The 16,988-nt window shown below is 42.7% G+C and overlaps 1 protein-coding gene across 1 annotated transcript in view; it reads right to left on the minus strand.

Moving 5' to 3' along the window:
• The window catches only part of stk11ip (serine/threonine kinase 11 interacting protein), a 145,408-nt gene that overhangs the window by 90,485 nt on the left and 37,935 nt on the right, over positions 1–16,988 (minus strand). Inside the window, exons 13-15 of the mRNA XM_084316217.1 lie at positions 16,851–16,932; positions 7,820–8,338; positions 4,636–4,853 (exon numbers count right to left, since the gene is read on the minus strand). Of these exons, the coding sequence (XP_084172343.1) occupies positions 4,636–4,853; positions 7,820–8,338; positions 16,851–16,932 (819 nt within the window). The remainder of the gene's footprint in view (positions 1–4,635; positions 4,854–7,819; positions 8,339–16,850; positions 16,933–16,988) is intronic.

A 16,988-nucleotide genomic window follows, 5' to 3' on the forward strand; every position in this document is an offset into this window, starting at 1 on the left:
AAAAAGTGTTTAACAAGGTGCTAGTATAGGGATATTTGGTCACGGTGCTGTTATAGTCAACCAATTGGAGCCATGTTGATTATTCCTTCCATAGGAACATTTATTTAAATGTATTTGTATTTTATTTCGTTCTAGTTTTTTTTGTTATTACAAATGTGTGTGTTTATGGTTGAAAATGTTAGAGATAAATAAAGATCAAATCAAATCTAACTGCAGTGGCGGCTCGCCACTAGGGGCGCTCGGGCGCCGCCCCCCCTCAGGCCTTACCCTGGTTATATGAGAGAAGAAGAAAAATAAGTTTTTAGTTTTTTGTTTTATAGCCCTATAAATAATATAAACATGTTTAAAATTAATAATATTTACTCATTTTAAGTATGTTTGTGTTTCCAATGCACAATATAACGTTATTATATAAAAAAATAAATACTCGTTTTCTTGAACAGGAAGTGACTCACTTTTCTTTTTTTTTATTATTTTTTTGTATTTCTCGGCCCGGGCTAGACGCGATAGCGCTCTGAGTGCGCGTCACGGTTTGATCGCTGTATCCGTCGCAGCCAATCAGTGCGTAACGCGTTGTGCGTTGAAATATGACTATTATGTTGGAATCCGGGCGCGATTTGAAGCGGTCTAGCCAGTAGCGTCAAGAATTTCTGTAGCCGCATTTCGCGGAGACGCTCTCTGATTGGCCGACGCCAGTATTTTTTTCCGTAGCAGAATTTCACAGAGACGATCTCTGATTGGCCGAATCCAATTTCTAATGTTCCAATTCTAGCTTATTCCTAGGTTGGTCCGTTGGTGGTAGAGATAGTTGTGTTGTTGTGAGATGCAGCTGTTTGTCATAGAGCGTGCCGTGACTGCAAGTTCTTTAGACTGTTAAGCTTAGGCACTCTTTCAAAGTTGGTTAAGGTTAGAGTTTGTCTTAGAGCATGGCGATAGAACGCCAGGTAGTTTGCAGTCTGTTCGACGCGGAAATGGACAAAGGAATGAAGTACTTGTGTTGTGTGGTGCTAACTGCTAACAAGCTAACACTTGGCTAACAAGCTATATGGCGGATGCAGTCTGGACACAGTGGACAGTGGTCTGGAATACATCAACAGTGGATTATACACTTTATCAAGGCAAGCCCTCCTGCCCTGGACGTGTCAACTAAACAGTGAGTCTCTCTCTCTCTCTCTCTCTCTCTCTCTCTCTCTCTCTCTCTCTCTCTCTCTCTCTCTCTCTCTCTCTCTCTCTCTCTCTCTCTCTTTCTTTTGGATTGAAAATACGTGGATTATGGCTTGTTCAATATCGTCTATGTTTGAATGAATGAATGAATGAAAACTTTATTAACAGATTGCAGAATGGGTACAATACAGTACGGCTCAATACACACAATTGTTAAGGGGATGCAGACCAGAGAAAGACGTTTGTCTTGTTTACATCAGGGTCCCAGATTTTCGATTCATATCGATAGTTTAATAGCTAGCCTTGGCTCGTTTAACAATATGCAAAATATGTGTACAGCCCTGTACTCATACTGAAGTTATTCTTGGTATATAATAGGTCTGATTGTGTAACGAATCGATTCCACGTCGCGCTGTGTGTGAGAGAGAGAAGGAGAGAGGGAGAGATCTGCGTGTGTTTGGAGACGGAGCGAGTTTTGTTTCTAACTTTTCTATTTATATATTGTGTTTCAAGTTGTGAATTAGACTATACTTTATTTGACTGGTTGTGTGTTGTTGTAGTAACAGCTGAGCGACTCGTTCATAAGAGCCGATTCATTGCCGTGAGCGTGAGTCGAATCGCTCACGTCTTGCCATGAGTCGGTTGCGTGGTACTGTACATGTTTGCAAAATGTTTTGGTATAGCGCCCCTAGTGGAGAGAGAACCAGCAGCCGCTACTGTCTAACTGAATAAGTTATCACTCTTCTAACAAGAAAGAAAAACGTAGTTTAGCTTTAAACTATATAATGTCATTGCGTCCAGAGATTCCACCTTTGATAACTAAAGTAATGACACTTGACTAGTAATGATGTCCCTTAGATCGCGCTGTCCTCCTGGTCAAAGAATCCCAATAGTATGCAACTGCAGAGCCGCAGAGCCAGGGGCGCTTTCAGGTCCGGTCACAGGCCCGCTCAACAGCGCCCCCCACCCAACGGCTGAATTGCCAATGGCTGAATTGGAGTATTGCACTGTGCAGCTGCATGCTATTCGCAAATACAGCATGAGCCAGCTCCCGCTGCAGCAGTCGTTATCAGAACACTACACACATATCATAATGTTTACAGCAAACTGTAGTTGATCACCAGGTATGTTTTATTAACGTAGAATAATTCATATATATATATGCGCGCACTGACAGTCGGCTAATTGACATTTCCTGTGAAAAAAATAAAATCCTCTCGTCCCGTTTGCGTCCCAAAAAAGATTTCTGTTCGTCCCAAATCAATATTTGATCGTCCCCGGGACGACGGGACATCGTTAGTCTCGAGCCCTGCCTCTGTTCTTTCATTTCAGCATCGTCTATCGCAGAACACATGTGGGCAGAGTGTATGCTTGGTTTCATTCCAGCCTTGCCTAAACACCAGCTGATGATTTCACTAATTGGCTCACCTCTTCAACTAACTCACCTGGTGCAATGTATAGTTAAAATGAAAACTTGGCCGATGATGGAATCCTTTAAAAAAAAAATTACTTTTTAGTACTTAAAGGGGAACTATCTTATAAATGGCCTTTTTGAGTGTTTAGCATTGTTTCCTAGCTATGTGAACTTATATTAATATGATCTATGTCTCAAAATTCTCATATTGGCGCATTCTTCCAATTCTCCTCTCACAATATTCACCCTCACTGAACTGAGTCGTTTGAAAATGTGCCTATATGTGATGTCATATAGTCGCTGCTGCATGTTAATGTTCAGGGGGAACAGAACCTGCACAGTGGTTTAGGTGGCACCTGCAGCTGCGGCTGCAAAACAGCTCGAAATCTTGAGGTAGAAAAATGCTGTTTTTGAGGACTTGATTAGAAATACAAAACAATGAATAAAAAAAATATATATATTACAGAGGTGTTCCATAGACTCACAGGAATTGTGTAAAAGTGCCCAAATAGTGAAAGAAATAGTAAAATAGTTCCCCTTTAAGTACATTTAAAAGTAGGACTTTTTGACTTTTACTCAAGTGTGTTTTTAGCCAGATACTCTGACTTTTACTTGAGTCAGATTTTGAGACAGTACCCATACTTTCACTTAAGTATAATTTCTGGGTACTTTTTACACCCCGTTTTGTGTATTCCACTAAAGAGCTATTATCGCGGAATTTCTCTGGAATTACTAGAATTCTCCAAAACTATACTCGTATTCAAAACGGTATAAAACGGAAATGTACCAATGAAAAAACAATCCGTTTCGTACATGTTGACTGCAAGCAAGTCATTGATAAGCGAGGGGTGTTTTAGACCCATAGCCATAATTTAAGATATAGTTTAAGCCTTCACAAATTTCCCCGACCTCCCATTGACTTCAGCGCTGTGACGGAACGGCCATATATGGTCAAAGGGGCGTGGCACTCAATGTGTTAAACAGAAGGATTTGTAGATACAGTAATAAATGATAATCGATTTTTATTATAAATTCATATTTGACCTTGAACTTGACCTTATTATGGCCAAATCATACATCTATGGATAGGGAAAAGGCTCATCTTTCCAATGGCAGGGTTAAATCTGGATTTAGTAATTTCCGCACAGTTTTACGATAAGAGATATAATTAGCATTTTTCCGATAAATTCTTATTTTCGGTAAATCTTACAAAACATCGGTAAAAATGAAAATATACACTTTGACTGCTGTTTTGATAGGGTTATGGTCTTTCCTCTTGGCAAAAAAAAGAAAGAATTAAAACAAACCTCTTAACATCCACGGGCCCTCATGAGGACGATTCGCGACGCGCCACTTTGCTGACCTCTAGCGGCTCGGGTGTGCATTTCCTTTAATACAATATATAGATACAACTATAGCCCTATTTGTTGCCTGTCAATTGCCCTTTCAGGTGACAAAATCCGTTCAGCGGTTCTCGAGTTACATGCCGATATGTGAGGCGTGCGCCAAAGTACACATTACCACCCCCGACCTCCGGGGGCTCTAGCTCCGTCAATCATTTGGCGATCTCAAAAATGTTTGGACAGGTTTGTAGCCAATGAGTGTGGCTTTCCAATGATACCCCATGATATGATAATTGGGGATCTAACACGGTCTCTATTGATCGATTTATGATAAAGAAAAGCAGGGTCCCCCAATTGGGCTTAACAGGTTGCGTTCCGTGACTTTCTCTCGCCCTGAGCTGCCAGACCAGCAGCCTCATAAGAGGGAGCAAATAGCACCAAATAAGTTGACTAAGCAAAGATGCAAAAGATGCGGTTTGACTGTTCAGATGATAGCGCAAAGGTGTATCGTTTCTAGGATTTCCACCCAGGAAGGTGGTCTCACTTTTTTGCGGATTCTCCCCGCAAAAATGCCGTTGCCGTATAAACAAAAGGCACATCCGGAAAAATATTTTTCCGGATTCACCTGCTAGCGTTTCCGTCTAAACATGGCCTCAGAAACAAAGTAAGATGTCAAAATTGTGACAAAAAGCTGTTTAGTCTTTAATCCCTCACCCCTTGGGTCCAGGCGGCCTGCGTGACGGTGACCTGAGCCAGGCTGTCCAGCTCCAGGCGGGCCCTCTCCCGGCCGCGCTGCATGTCCACCTCCAGCAGCAGACCCTGCTTGACCCGTAGGAACACCTCCATCCTCTTGCTGCTCCTCCACTCCCCGCCCCCCACATCCTCCTCCTTATCGGGTAACACCCCCACCAGCAGGGGGAGACACAGGTCCACTGAGGAGGGGCAAGGGGGGAGAGGAAAAGAAAGGAAGCAGGATCAGACCTTTCAAATGGAGACTAAGGAGGTCTGCTAGTGAACTACAGCGACTCGCACACGTGTCATGTCGCATCTCACGAGAGAAAATAGGCTGGTCGCCGAATCTCTAGGATGCTCTAACCTGTTAAAGGAAAACTCCAACATTTTGGGAAATTAGCTTATTTAACATCTTCCCTGGAGTTAGACAAGAAGATACATACCTTTTTTGTCTCTGTGCGTGCAGCTTTGGGAACAGTAGCTCCGTTAGCGTAGCTTAGCTTCATCACTGGAAGTGGGGGGGGGCAATAGCCTGACGTTCCCTACAGAGTCCTACAGTCACCAAATACACTCCAAAACGTTCCTGTAAACATGTTGTGACCTGTGTATTTACCACGTGGAGAAATAAAAAATAATTGAATTAGACAATTACGTTTTATAAGCAAATATACTCTGAACAATTTTTTGCCTAAGCACTCGTCTCTGCGCGCAGTCAGTGATTTCTACGTGAAGCCGTGTTTGTGGACATTCTCATTCATTCAAAGGATCCGAACCGATTGAAGTTTATGGATACCATGACTTAAAATCCTCGTACCTTGACGATTAAAAGCCTCCCCAATTTAGAAAACAGTAATCCAATGGCGGGTTTTGATAATATAATACTAACTACTGTGCGTAGCTAACCGGAGCTAACACAGAACCGGATGGTCACTAAAGCAAATATAATGACTTCCTTTCTGGGGGTTTTCAAAATAAAAGTGCAACGTTTATAGCAGCGGAAAACGTTTATTTTGTACATTATCTAACGTTAACACGAACCTAAACTAACGTTACAACTAACCTAAAGTTAGTTGAGGTTCGTGTTAACGTTAGATAATTACAAAATAAACGTTTTCCGCTGCTATAAACGTCGCACTTTTATTTTGAAAACCCCCAGAAAGGAAGTGATTATATTTGCTTTAGTGACCATCCGGTTCTGTGTTAGCTCCGGTTAGCTACGTGCAGTAGTTAGTATTATATTATCAAAACCCGCCATTGCATTACTGTTTTCTAAATTGGGGAGGTTTTTAATCGTCAAGGTAAGAGGATTTTAAGTCATGGTATCCATAAACTTCAATCGGTTCGGATCCTTTGAATGAATGAGAATGTCCACAAACACGGCTTCACGTAGAAATCACTGACTGTGCGCAGAGACGAGTGCTTAGGCAAAAAAAAATTCAGAGTATATTTGCTTATAAAACGTAATTGTCTAATTCAATTATTTTTTATTTCTCCATGTGGTAAATACACAGGTCACAACATGTTTACAGGAACGTTTTGGAGTTGTATTTGGAGTGTATTTGGTGACTGTAGGACTCTGTAGGGAACGTCAGGCTATTGCCCCCCCCCACTTCCAGTGATGAAGCTAAGCTACGCGAACGGAGCGACTGTTCCCAAAGCTAAATGCACGCACAGAGACAAAAAAGGTATGTATCTTCTTGTCTAACTCCAGGGAAGATGTTAAATAAGCTAATTTCCCCAAATGTTGGAGTTTTCCTTTAACATGGTCTGTGTGGCTGCTCTAACCTGTTAACATGGTCACTGTTCTAACCTGTTAACATGGTCACTGTGTGGCTGCTCTAACCTGTTAACATGGTCACTGTGTAGCTGCTGCTTATCAGATATTTAGTGTGCATCACAAACAGGCCAATTGTACATGAAACAATGTTCAACAAATTACATAGTGTCTGTTTAAAACACACTGACCACAACTTTATTATTGTTGAATGAATGATGAGTTAACTATTAATTATGTTCCCAATGGAAAACTTTCTTACCATCTGCAATAATAATATATACATCATCTGTTCTATCTAATAAGATACCGATTTCAGTTTGCTCACCTCATTCCAATATCTTTTATTGCAGTAAAATGTTATTATGATTTTTCTTTTTGAAATATCAATACTTGGCACCAGTGTATCGATAACATGTCACAAGAGGAAGTGTGACGATATATCACAGTATCTATTTCCCCCCCCCACCCCTACTAGGCCATAGTGATTTTGAGAATATTTGCATTAATCAGCCCTAGGGTGGACTGAGCCTAATGCATCACATGGCATTGGAAGGCTTACCTCCCCTCCCTCCATTTACTCCAAAGAGATGGGTTTGGCCGAATGTGGCTATATTTTCCTTTAGCATATCGAGGTAAACATTGGATCATATCTTACAAGTTGAAGGTGTTCCGAACATTTTGACCCCAAGTTGTAGTTTTTCCGACCTCTAGATCCAGCAAAAATCAAGTATGTTTGAGACACTCGTCCAGCAATCTCACAGTGTTGACGATAGCTGCCTGTGCAAAAGCCCCGCCCACCCAGGAGAAAAAGCCCCGCCCACCCAGGAGACAGGAAGTGTTCCGTTTTCATCCCACTGGCGCAGCTCTTTAATGCGTTATCTTCCTTTATTAGAGTATCTTTGGCCGGATCTGAAGACATGTTTATGGCGCTCCAGAGCACACGGGTGAAGTTACAGTGTAACAGATCAAGAGTTGATGGGGGAAACATCTGTGACTTAAAGCTACAATCTGCAATTATTTAACCATCTAAACTTTGGATATCTTCACATAATGTTCTTGAAGAGTCAGATTAGTAGATGGATTTTCTTTGCTCGCCATAATTCACAATGCAGATGTGTTTTACTCCAAGGTTTCCAACCATAACAAGTAAACAAACCGTTTACAGCCTCAAAGGCCATTTAAAACCTATGTTTAGCAGTTACAGTATATACTCGGTCCTCGTCATAAAAAAGCTCAGAAAATAGATTTCAGAGTGGAAGAAAAATCTCAGATAAATCGCAATTATGATACTATGTAATCAGAGCCAGTAGTGGGGTGACAGTGTTTCGTAAGAGCCTTTCACCATACTCTAATTACGGATGGCGTCTTCAACGTCCACCTTGTACCTACCTCCCAGGTCCTCCTCTTCCTCCTCCTCCTCCTCTTCTTTGGTGTCTCCGCTGCGCGTCTCTACCCTGGTCGTCCCCGGCGACCCCTTCAGACCCGGTGACAGCGGCCCCGCCTCCTGCCCCTGGCCCGGCCCGGGGACTTCAATAACGCTGCTCTCCAGGGTGGAGTCTGTGTTCCCGTGGCTCCGGGAGTCCCACTCCAGAGTGGACTCCGTCTCCGGGTCGCCCTCCCCGTCCACGACGTCCCCTGTGGGCTCTGAGGAGAGCAGTGGAGGGGGGAGGATCTCTGGGACGTCCAGGGCCAGCGGTGGAGGGGTGGGCTGTTTGAGGTCGGTGCCGGGCGGAGTGGCGCTGATGCCGTTGGTGAGGCCGTAATGGGGAGGCTTGGGTGTGGAGGTGACGGTGGTGGAGGAGGACGGCGCCACCTCTAGGTGGTGCTGGTAGCGCAGCCAGTCCTCCCCCAGCTGCTCCCTGAAGTTGGCCAAACGCTCAATGTCTTTCTGGTGCGGGAGGACGACGCCTGGAGGGAGGAGATGATGTTCACTCAATACAGATGACCATAGACACCACCATACAGACTACCATGGAGACCACCATACCATACAGACTACCATAGACACCACCATACAGACTACCATACCATACAGACTACCATGGAGACCACCATACAGACTACCATACCATACAGACTACCATAGACACCACCAGACAGACTACCATACAGACTACCATGGAGCAATGACCGGAGTGTTGAACGTCCCGTGATTAAGACGGGGAGGACGCGACCCTCTTTGCGTCGCCCCTGTGCCTCAAATAGATTCGCTATCAGCTCTATCTTTAATCTCTCAAAATGTTCAGTTGCTATTGCATGCACTCATCTGTTTCACTACACACATGAGTGCATGCTTACCAACTGTTAGTCTGCAACACTACTATCACCGACATCTAAGAGGGGAGATCCCCCCTTGAATGGCCCTTCTAAGGTTTCTCTCCTCCACACTGCCTGTGGAGCATTTTTTCCCTATTGTTAGGTTTTAGTGAGTTTTTCCTTACCTTCGCGTGGGGTATGTCTGGGAGTGCTTGCATTCTATCATTCTATTATTTATTTGCATTTATTTTAAATTTGTTGGACCTTGTTCTGTTCTTGACTTATTGTTATGTTTCTTCTTGACTTGTTTAAAGAAGACGTGTCCGGCCCATGGAGACATTAACGTGTGTTGTTGGGCCTTACAAATACATTTGATTTGATTTGATTTAGACCACCATACAGACTACCATACCATACAGACTACCATACCATACAGACTACCATACCATACAGACTACCATACCATACAGACTACCATAGACACCACCATACAGACTACCATACAGACTACCATACCATACAGACTACCATAGACACCACCATACAGACTACCATGGAGACCACCATACAGACTACCATGGAGACCACCATACAGACTACCATACAGACTACCATACCATACAGACTACCATAGACACCACCATACAGACTACCATGGAGACCACCATACAGACTACCATGGAGACCACCATACAGACTACCATACAGACTACCATACCATACAGACTACCATAGACACCACCATACAGACTACCATGGAGACCACCATACAGACTACCATACCATACAGACTACCATAGACACCACCATACAGACTACCATACCATACAGACTACCATGGAGACCACCATACAGACTACCATACCATACAGACTACCATACCATACAGACTACCATACAGGGCTCTACGCTAACCTTTTTCCCAAGGAGCACATGTGCTCCTAAATGAAAAAATTTAGGAGCACACAAAGAAATTTAGGAGCACCCAAAAATATTTAGGAGCACAGTGAAAATATTTCAAAAATATTTTCAAAAATAAATGTATATTTGTACTGTGCGTGTATGTGTGTAAATTAGCTCTTGCTACAACCCTGCATGTTTACATTTTGTATTTTGTACTTGATGTTCATTAACATGTGCTGTCCCTATCAAATAAACTATCAAATCAAACTACTGCTACAAAAGGTTCAGTCACTTAACTTTAGCTTTTGCCCCTTTTATGCATACAATGCATATGTTTTGGCTGTGTTGCTCTTCTAGAAAAATAATCCTTTCAGGGTTGCCTATTGAAATACTGTACACCTCCAGTACAGAAACATTGTTTATGAGTTTGCGTGTCAGGTAGACCATTGATTGACAGTCGAGTCTGCCAATTACATCACACCGCTTGCACTCCGGCCATCCGGCGCTGCAGCTGGACCCTATTGCCCATCTCTGCTGTAGATAACGCTAGCCAAGTTATTATACACACAGATACACAGTGGGCCAGTGACTTTGGTGTAGGGGTGTAACAATGCATCGATCCTAAGGGGGAAATTCAACTGCATCGATTTGAAAATGTTAGAATAGATTATCGCAATTTTAATGTGTACACGTTGTTATTGTCATGTCCGTTACAGCCAACACACCGACATAGGCTACTGCATCAACGTTATGATTAACAAAGCAAGGCATTCATTTTGTTGCATTAACGTTATATTACTATTGCTATCGATAAATCTAGGTGTTCTAAAATCTATTGCTATTGGTAAGAGAGAGACTATAATAAGTTAGTGTCTCGGAAAACGAGAGCCCTGATCGCAATGGCGGAGTTTCAGGAAGTAAACAAGCAAAATGAGAGCTTCCGATTGGTCATTTGCTTTATTTCCCATGAAACCAGTCACTTCACTCTACTGTGATTGGACCGTTGGCTTGAGTGCAATGTGGGACCTGTAGTTTTTTAACAATTCTCAGCGGAGAAATAAAAAGTACGACCGAGGCTGTAATCATACAGACTACCATAGATACTCATGGATTAAAGCAAAAACAAATCTCCTGACTGAACTTTTTTTCAGGCCAAGTCATATTCTTATTTTAACCTCCACTGTATATATTTTTTTAATAGCGTTAGCGTTTTAAGGGAACTCGATTATTTTGAACATCTTTTCTATTGCCAGTTTGCTTTTACGTAATATCAATGCTGTTTTCAATTCATTAAATAAAACTGATTGACTCTGACTTTGTCATACAAATAAACAAATCTACATACTGTAACTTTTCAGTGCACGTTTTTATTTACATTGTGACAACTGAACAAGCTTATGACTTGAACAAGGAACTAAACAAGGGAAACAGTGCTTTAATAATACATAATGAAATTTGTACAACAACAAAAAAAAGTGCAGCTTACATACAGAAAACTCCTAATTCTGGGTTTTATGCACGCATAACATAAAATATAGATTTCAAATGTATGTGTCTTGTACTTAATCCACAAGTCTTCTGCATCCAGAGGTTCCTCTAGTCTTTGGACTATAGACCACTGTGTTGTAGCCTACTGTCCTGACTGTGACTACAGACCAGTGTTGTAGCCTACTGTCCTGACTGTGACTATAAAGTAGCCTACTGTCCTGACTGTGACTACAGACCAGTGTGTTGTAGAGCCTACTGTCCTGACTGTGACTATAGAGTAGCCTACTGTCCTGACTGACTATATACCACTGTGTTGTAGAGCCTACTGTCCTGACTGTGACTATAGAGTAGCCTACTGTCCTGACTGTGACTACAGACCAGTGTTGTAGCCTACTGTCCTGACTGTGACTACAGACCAGTGTTGTAGCCTACTGTCCTGACTGTGACTACAGACCAGTGTTGTAGCCTACTGTCCTGACTGTGACTATAGACCAGTGTTGTAGCCTACTGTCCTGACTGTGACTACAGACCAGTGTTGTAGCCTACTGTCCTGACTGTGACTACAGACCAGTGTTGTAGCCTACTGTCCTGACTGACTATATACCACTGTGTTGTAGCCTACTGTCCTGACTGTGACTATAGACCAGTGTTGTAGCCTACTGTCCTGACTGTGACTATAGACCAGTGTTGTAGCCTACTGTCCTGACTGTGACTATAGACCAGTGTTGTAGCCTACTGTCCTGACTGACTATATACCACTGTGTTGTAGCCTACTGTCCTGACTGTGACTACAGACCAGTGTTGTAGCCTACTGTCCTGACTGACTATATACCACTGTGTTGTAGCCTACTGTCCTGACTGTGACTATAGACCAGTGTTGTAGCCTACTGTCCTGACTGTGACTACAGACCAGTGTTGTAGCCTACTGTCCTGACTGTGACTACAGACCAGTGTTGTAGCCTACTGTCCTGACTGACTATATACCACTGTGTTGTAGCCTACTGTCCTGACTGTGACTATAGACCAGTGTTGTAGCCTACTGTCCTGACTGTGACTATAGACCAGTGTTGTAGCCTACTGTCCTGACTGACTATATACCACTGTGTTGTAGCCTACTGTCCTGACTGTGACTATAAAGTAGCCTACTGTCCTGACTGTGACTATAGACCAGTGTTGTAGCCTACTGTCCTGACTGTGACTATAGACCAGTGTTGTAGCCTACTGTCCTGACTGTGACTATAGACCAGTGTTGTAGCCTACTGTCCTGACTGTGACTACAGACCAGTGTTGTAGCCTACTGTCCTGACTGTGACTATAGACTAGTGTTGTAGCCTACTGTCCTGACTGTGACTACAGACCAGTGTTGTAGCCTACTGTCCTGACTGTGACTATAGACCAGTGTTGTAGCCTACTGTCCTGACTGTGACTATAGACCAGTGTTGTAGCCTACTGTCCTGACTGTGACTATAGAGTAGCCTACTGTCCTGACTGTGACTACAGACCAGTGTTGTAGCCTACTGTCCTGACTGTGACTACAGACCAGTGTTGTAGAGCCTACTGTCCTGACTGTGACTATAGAGTAGCCTACTGTCCTGACTGACTATATACCACTGTGTTGTAGAGCCTACTGTCCTGACTGTGACTACAGACCAGTGTTGTAGCCTACTGTCCTGACTGTGACTATAGAGTAGCCTACTGTCCTGACTGTGACTACAGACCACTAGTGTTGTAGCCTACTCTCCTGACTGACTATATACCATTGTGTTGTAGCCTACTGTCCTGACTGTGACTACAGACCAGTGTTGTAGCCTACTGTCCTGACTGTGACTACAGACCAGTGTTGTAGCCTACTGTCCTGACTGTGACTACAGACCAGTGTTGTAGCCTACTGTCCTGACTGTGACTACAGACCAGTGTTGTAGCCTACTGTCCTGACTGTGACTACAGACCAGTGTTGTAGCCTACTGTCCTGACTGTGACTACAGACCAGTGTTGTAGCCTACTGTCCTGACTGTGACTATAGACCAGTGTTGTAGCCTACTGTCCTGACTGTGACTATAGACCAGTGTTGTAGCCTACTGTCCTGACTGTGACTACAGACCAGTGTTGTAGCCTACTGTCCTGACTGACTATATACCACTGTGTTGTAGCCTACTGTCCTGACTGTGACTATAAAGTAGCCTACTGTCCTGACTGTGACTATAGACCAGTGTTGTAGCCTACTGTCCTGACTGTGACTATATACCAGTGTTGTAGCCTACTGTCCTGACTGACTATATACCACTGTGTTGTAGCCTACTGTCCTGACTGTGACTATAAAGTAGCCTACTGTCCTGACTGTGACTATAGACCAGTGTTGTAGCCTACTGTCCTGACTGTGACTATAGACCAGTGTTGTAGCCTACTGTCCTGACTGACTATATACCACTGTGTTGTAGCCTACTGTCCTGACTGTGACTACAGACCAGTGTGTTGTAGCCTACTGTCCTGACTGTGACTACATACCAGTGTTGTAGCCTACTGTCCTGACTGTGACTACATACCAGTGTTGTAGCCTACTGTCCTGACTGTGACTATAGAGTAGCCTACTGTCCTGACTGTGACTACAGACCACTGTGTTGTAGTAGCCTACTGTCCTGACTGTGACTATAGACCACTGTGTTGTAGAGCCTACTGTCCTGACTGTAACTATAGACCACTGTGTTGTAGCGCCTACTGTCCTGACTGTGACTATAGACCCTACTCTGTTGTGGTTGTCACGCCAGGCAGGGAGGCTGTGTGCTGGAGATCGCAAATGAGAGTATTGTTGCTAGCTTCTGATTGATGGCGAGCTAGCACCCCTTTCCCATTACTGCATTACTGTAATTTCCTGTGGGATACGTTGCAAAAACACACACCTGGCTTTTAGTTTCCCCCCGCTTCGTAGAGCCAAGCCCATCTCCATTTATTTCTCAAGCTTTTATCTACCTCTGACACATCGGAGAATGCCTTCGTTTAGTATGCACGCGTCCATGCTTATAGCATTCCAAGATTCCATGCTCATATGGGCTCCGATGAGTATCAGAGGTAGATCAACGCGTGAGAAATACGTTTTGTTTGGTTTGGGTTTTGTCCGCTAAAGTAGGCCTAATGCAGGATTTGTGCACGTGTTTTCTGACATAGCCTAATGATGTGAATGCGTTTCTGGATCTACCTGCCTGTTCATTGTCTATGTATGCTGAAGGTCGGTCAGACCAAGTTTAAAAGAATAAAAGTGATTAAATCTATTACTTTTGTCCTGTAACATTTATATGTTTAAAGAGAATGTAGCGTATATCAGCCAATGATTTATGGTAAAGTCGATTCCCGCTGGGGTGCGTCATATAAAAAACATCTCCTGACTGAACTTTTTTTTTTCCAGGCAAAGTCATATTCTTATTTTAACCCCCACTGTATATTTTTATTTAATAGCGTTAGCTAAAAGGAAAAGACAGCAGTACAATTACATTTTCATTAGGGGTGTAACGTTGCATTTGGCATTATCTTAACACTTTCCCCGCCAATCACGTTGTACGACGTGTTTCAAGTTCATGCGAATTCTGCCAATCCACGGCGTACAACGTTATTGAGATCATATTTCATATTTTCGCCATGGTATTCATATTTCCCTCACGCAGCCTGGTCTGATGCTGTGTGAGCCGGCACAACTCTGCAACGCTTCAATACTGCCCCCTGGTGGATGATCGGCGAGTTGCCAAACCGGAAATGGCCGGTTGGATATCGGTGCGTCTCCTAAATTCGTCCGGCCACTCGCATATCGTTGCGGGACTCTAGCCACACACCTTGGATATGGATTGCTGCCATAACTCAATAATCGACATGATTTGGGCGTGTATTAGTATTATACAAACCGGAAATGGATCTACTCGATCCCCATCAAATAACTGGGATCTTTTTGCTCCAGTCTCATCGCCCAACGGTAAGAGGAGGCTGACGTCATTTTCAGCGTGTTTATTATTATCCATACAAACTGCTCTGATCTATATATCACCCATACTACATAAAGCATTTAACGACGATCACGGAATTATAAATGACCCCCCCCCCCCCCCCCCCCCGCGCATGATCAGTCATAACGTTTAGGACCATGTACAGTTGAAATTTTTAATATAGCGTGGATCGTAACAAACGGCATTTGATAATCTATATATGCATTTATGCCTATATCTGACATTTTAGGAATTACTGCAGAAAACGATAAAAACATTTATATTCTAGACGGTATTTTCGTATGAATGTGTAAATGAAAAAGTAAAACGTTCCTACATCCTGAACGATAGATAATTGATGTTGAATGGGCCATAGTAATGTCAATTTAGCAATACAATTTAAAAAGTTATAGCCCTGCAAAGAAGGTGAACATCTCCATAGACTTACAGTACTGGCAGAGAATGGTATAAGATGCTGAAAGTGCGTGGCAGGGAATGTGTTAATAAAATTTTTTTTATTTTTTATTTTAATGTTTTTTTTTGTGTGTGTATTGTTATTATTGACCTATAGTCCATTCATGCTGAGTGAATCAGTTCCCCCAGCCACATTTGTGTATTCAACATTTTTGGGGGAATTAACTGATCGAAAATGTATCGAAAATGTATAGAAAATTTATCTAATAGAAACTTGGTCAAATGAAAAGATTTCATGATGCATTGAATCGTTGCCTGAAGAATCGTAATCGAATCGAATCGTTGTGAGGTCGAATCGTTACACCCCTAATTTTCATATAACAGGCTGACGGACTCACCGGTAGAGCCGTCGCGCCGCCGCTAACCCTTCAATAAGCTTTGTGGTCCGGGCATAAATGTGTCCATGAATCCATTTAGTTAAATCCAACACTGTCTGAATGTATCTTGCGATTATTATACATTTCCGATGACAAACTATTAGCGCAATCCTGTCTCTCGAGTTGCTGCGTCCTGCCATTATTGCTCGCCAATGACTCTGTTTGGCGGGGCAACAGTAGAAAAAAAATTCCCTTTTTCATCATATTTGACGCCTCCGATTGGCTCAATTTAGTTTCAATCTGTATGCATCTACAAATCATATTATACCAGGTAGCCAATTGACGGAAAATCCGTCACGACTCTGAATCAAATTGATGGAAATCCGTCTCAAGACGGAGCGCTTTAATGCCTGGATACTAGGGATGGCCGTGAGTAATTGATGACTCGTAGCTATGAGAAAAATCTATCTTAAATTATTAATAATCTTTGGTTTTTTATTTATTTAAAAAAAAAAAAAAAAAAAAAAAAAATGTGTGTAAGATTATAACTGTTTGTTGGTTTCCTTAAACATATACATGAATGAACAAACTTAAGTAAAAAAAAATATATATATATATATATATATATATATATATATTTTTTTTTTTTCTCGAGTAATACACGATCACTAGAGTATAGCATGCGATCAATCTATATGGATTCTTCTTAAAAATGCCCATCCCTACTGGATACTACCATACAAACAACCATACCATACAGACTACCAAACAGACTACCATACCATGCAGACTACCATACCATGCAGACTACCAAACAGACTACCATACCATACAGATGAACATACAGATTTGCATACCATACAGACTACTATACCATGCAGACTACCATGCAGACTACCAGTGACAGCCGGTGGGCAGGAAGCACTTGAAGTAAATGCACTGCCTGCAAGAAACAAATGCACACTTCTTTGCACACGCACACACACACGCACACACACACACACACACACACACCTTCTGTGGATGGCCGTGTTCTAGGCTCATAGTCAGTATCGCTGGGCTCAGAGATGCTGGCTCTCCTGACTCTCACTTTACTCTGAAAGAGGAGGGAGAACATCATCACATGAGTCACAGATGAGAGGCCAGTGAGGT

The sequence above is a fragment of the Notolepis coatsorum genome (assembly GCF_963971535.1).
Source record: "Notolepis coatsorum genome assembly, chromosome: 1".
In the NCBI taxonomy this organism is placed as follows: Eukaryota; Metazoa; Chordata; class Actinopteri; order Aulopiformes; family Paralepididae; genus Notolepis; species Notolepis coatsorum.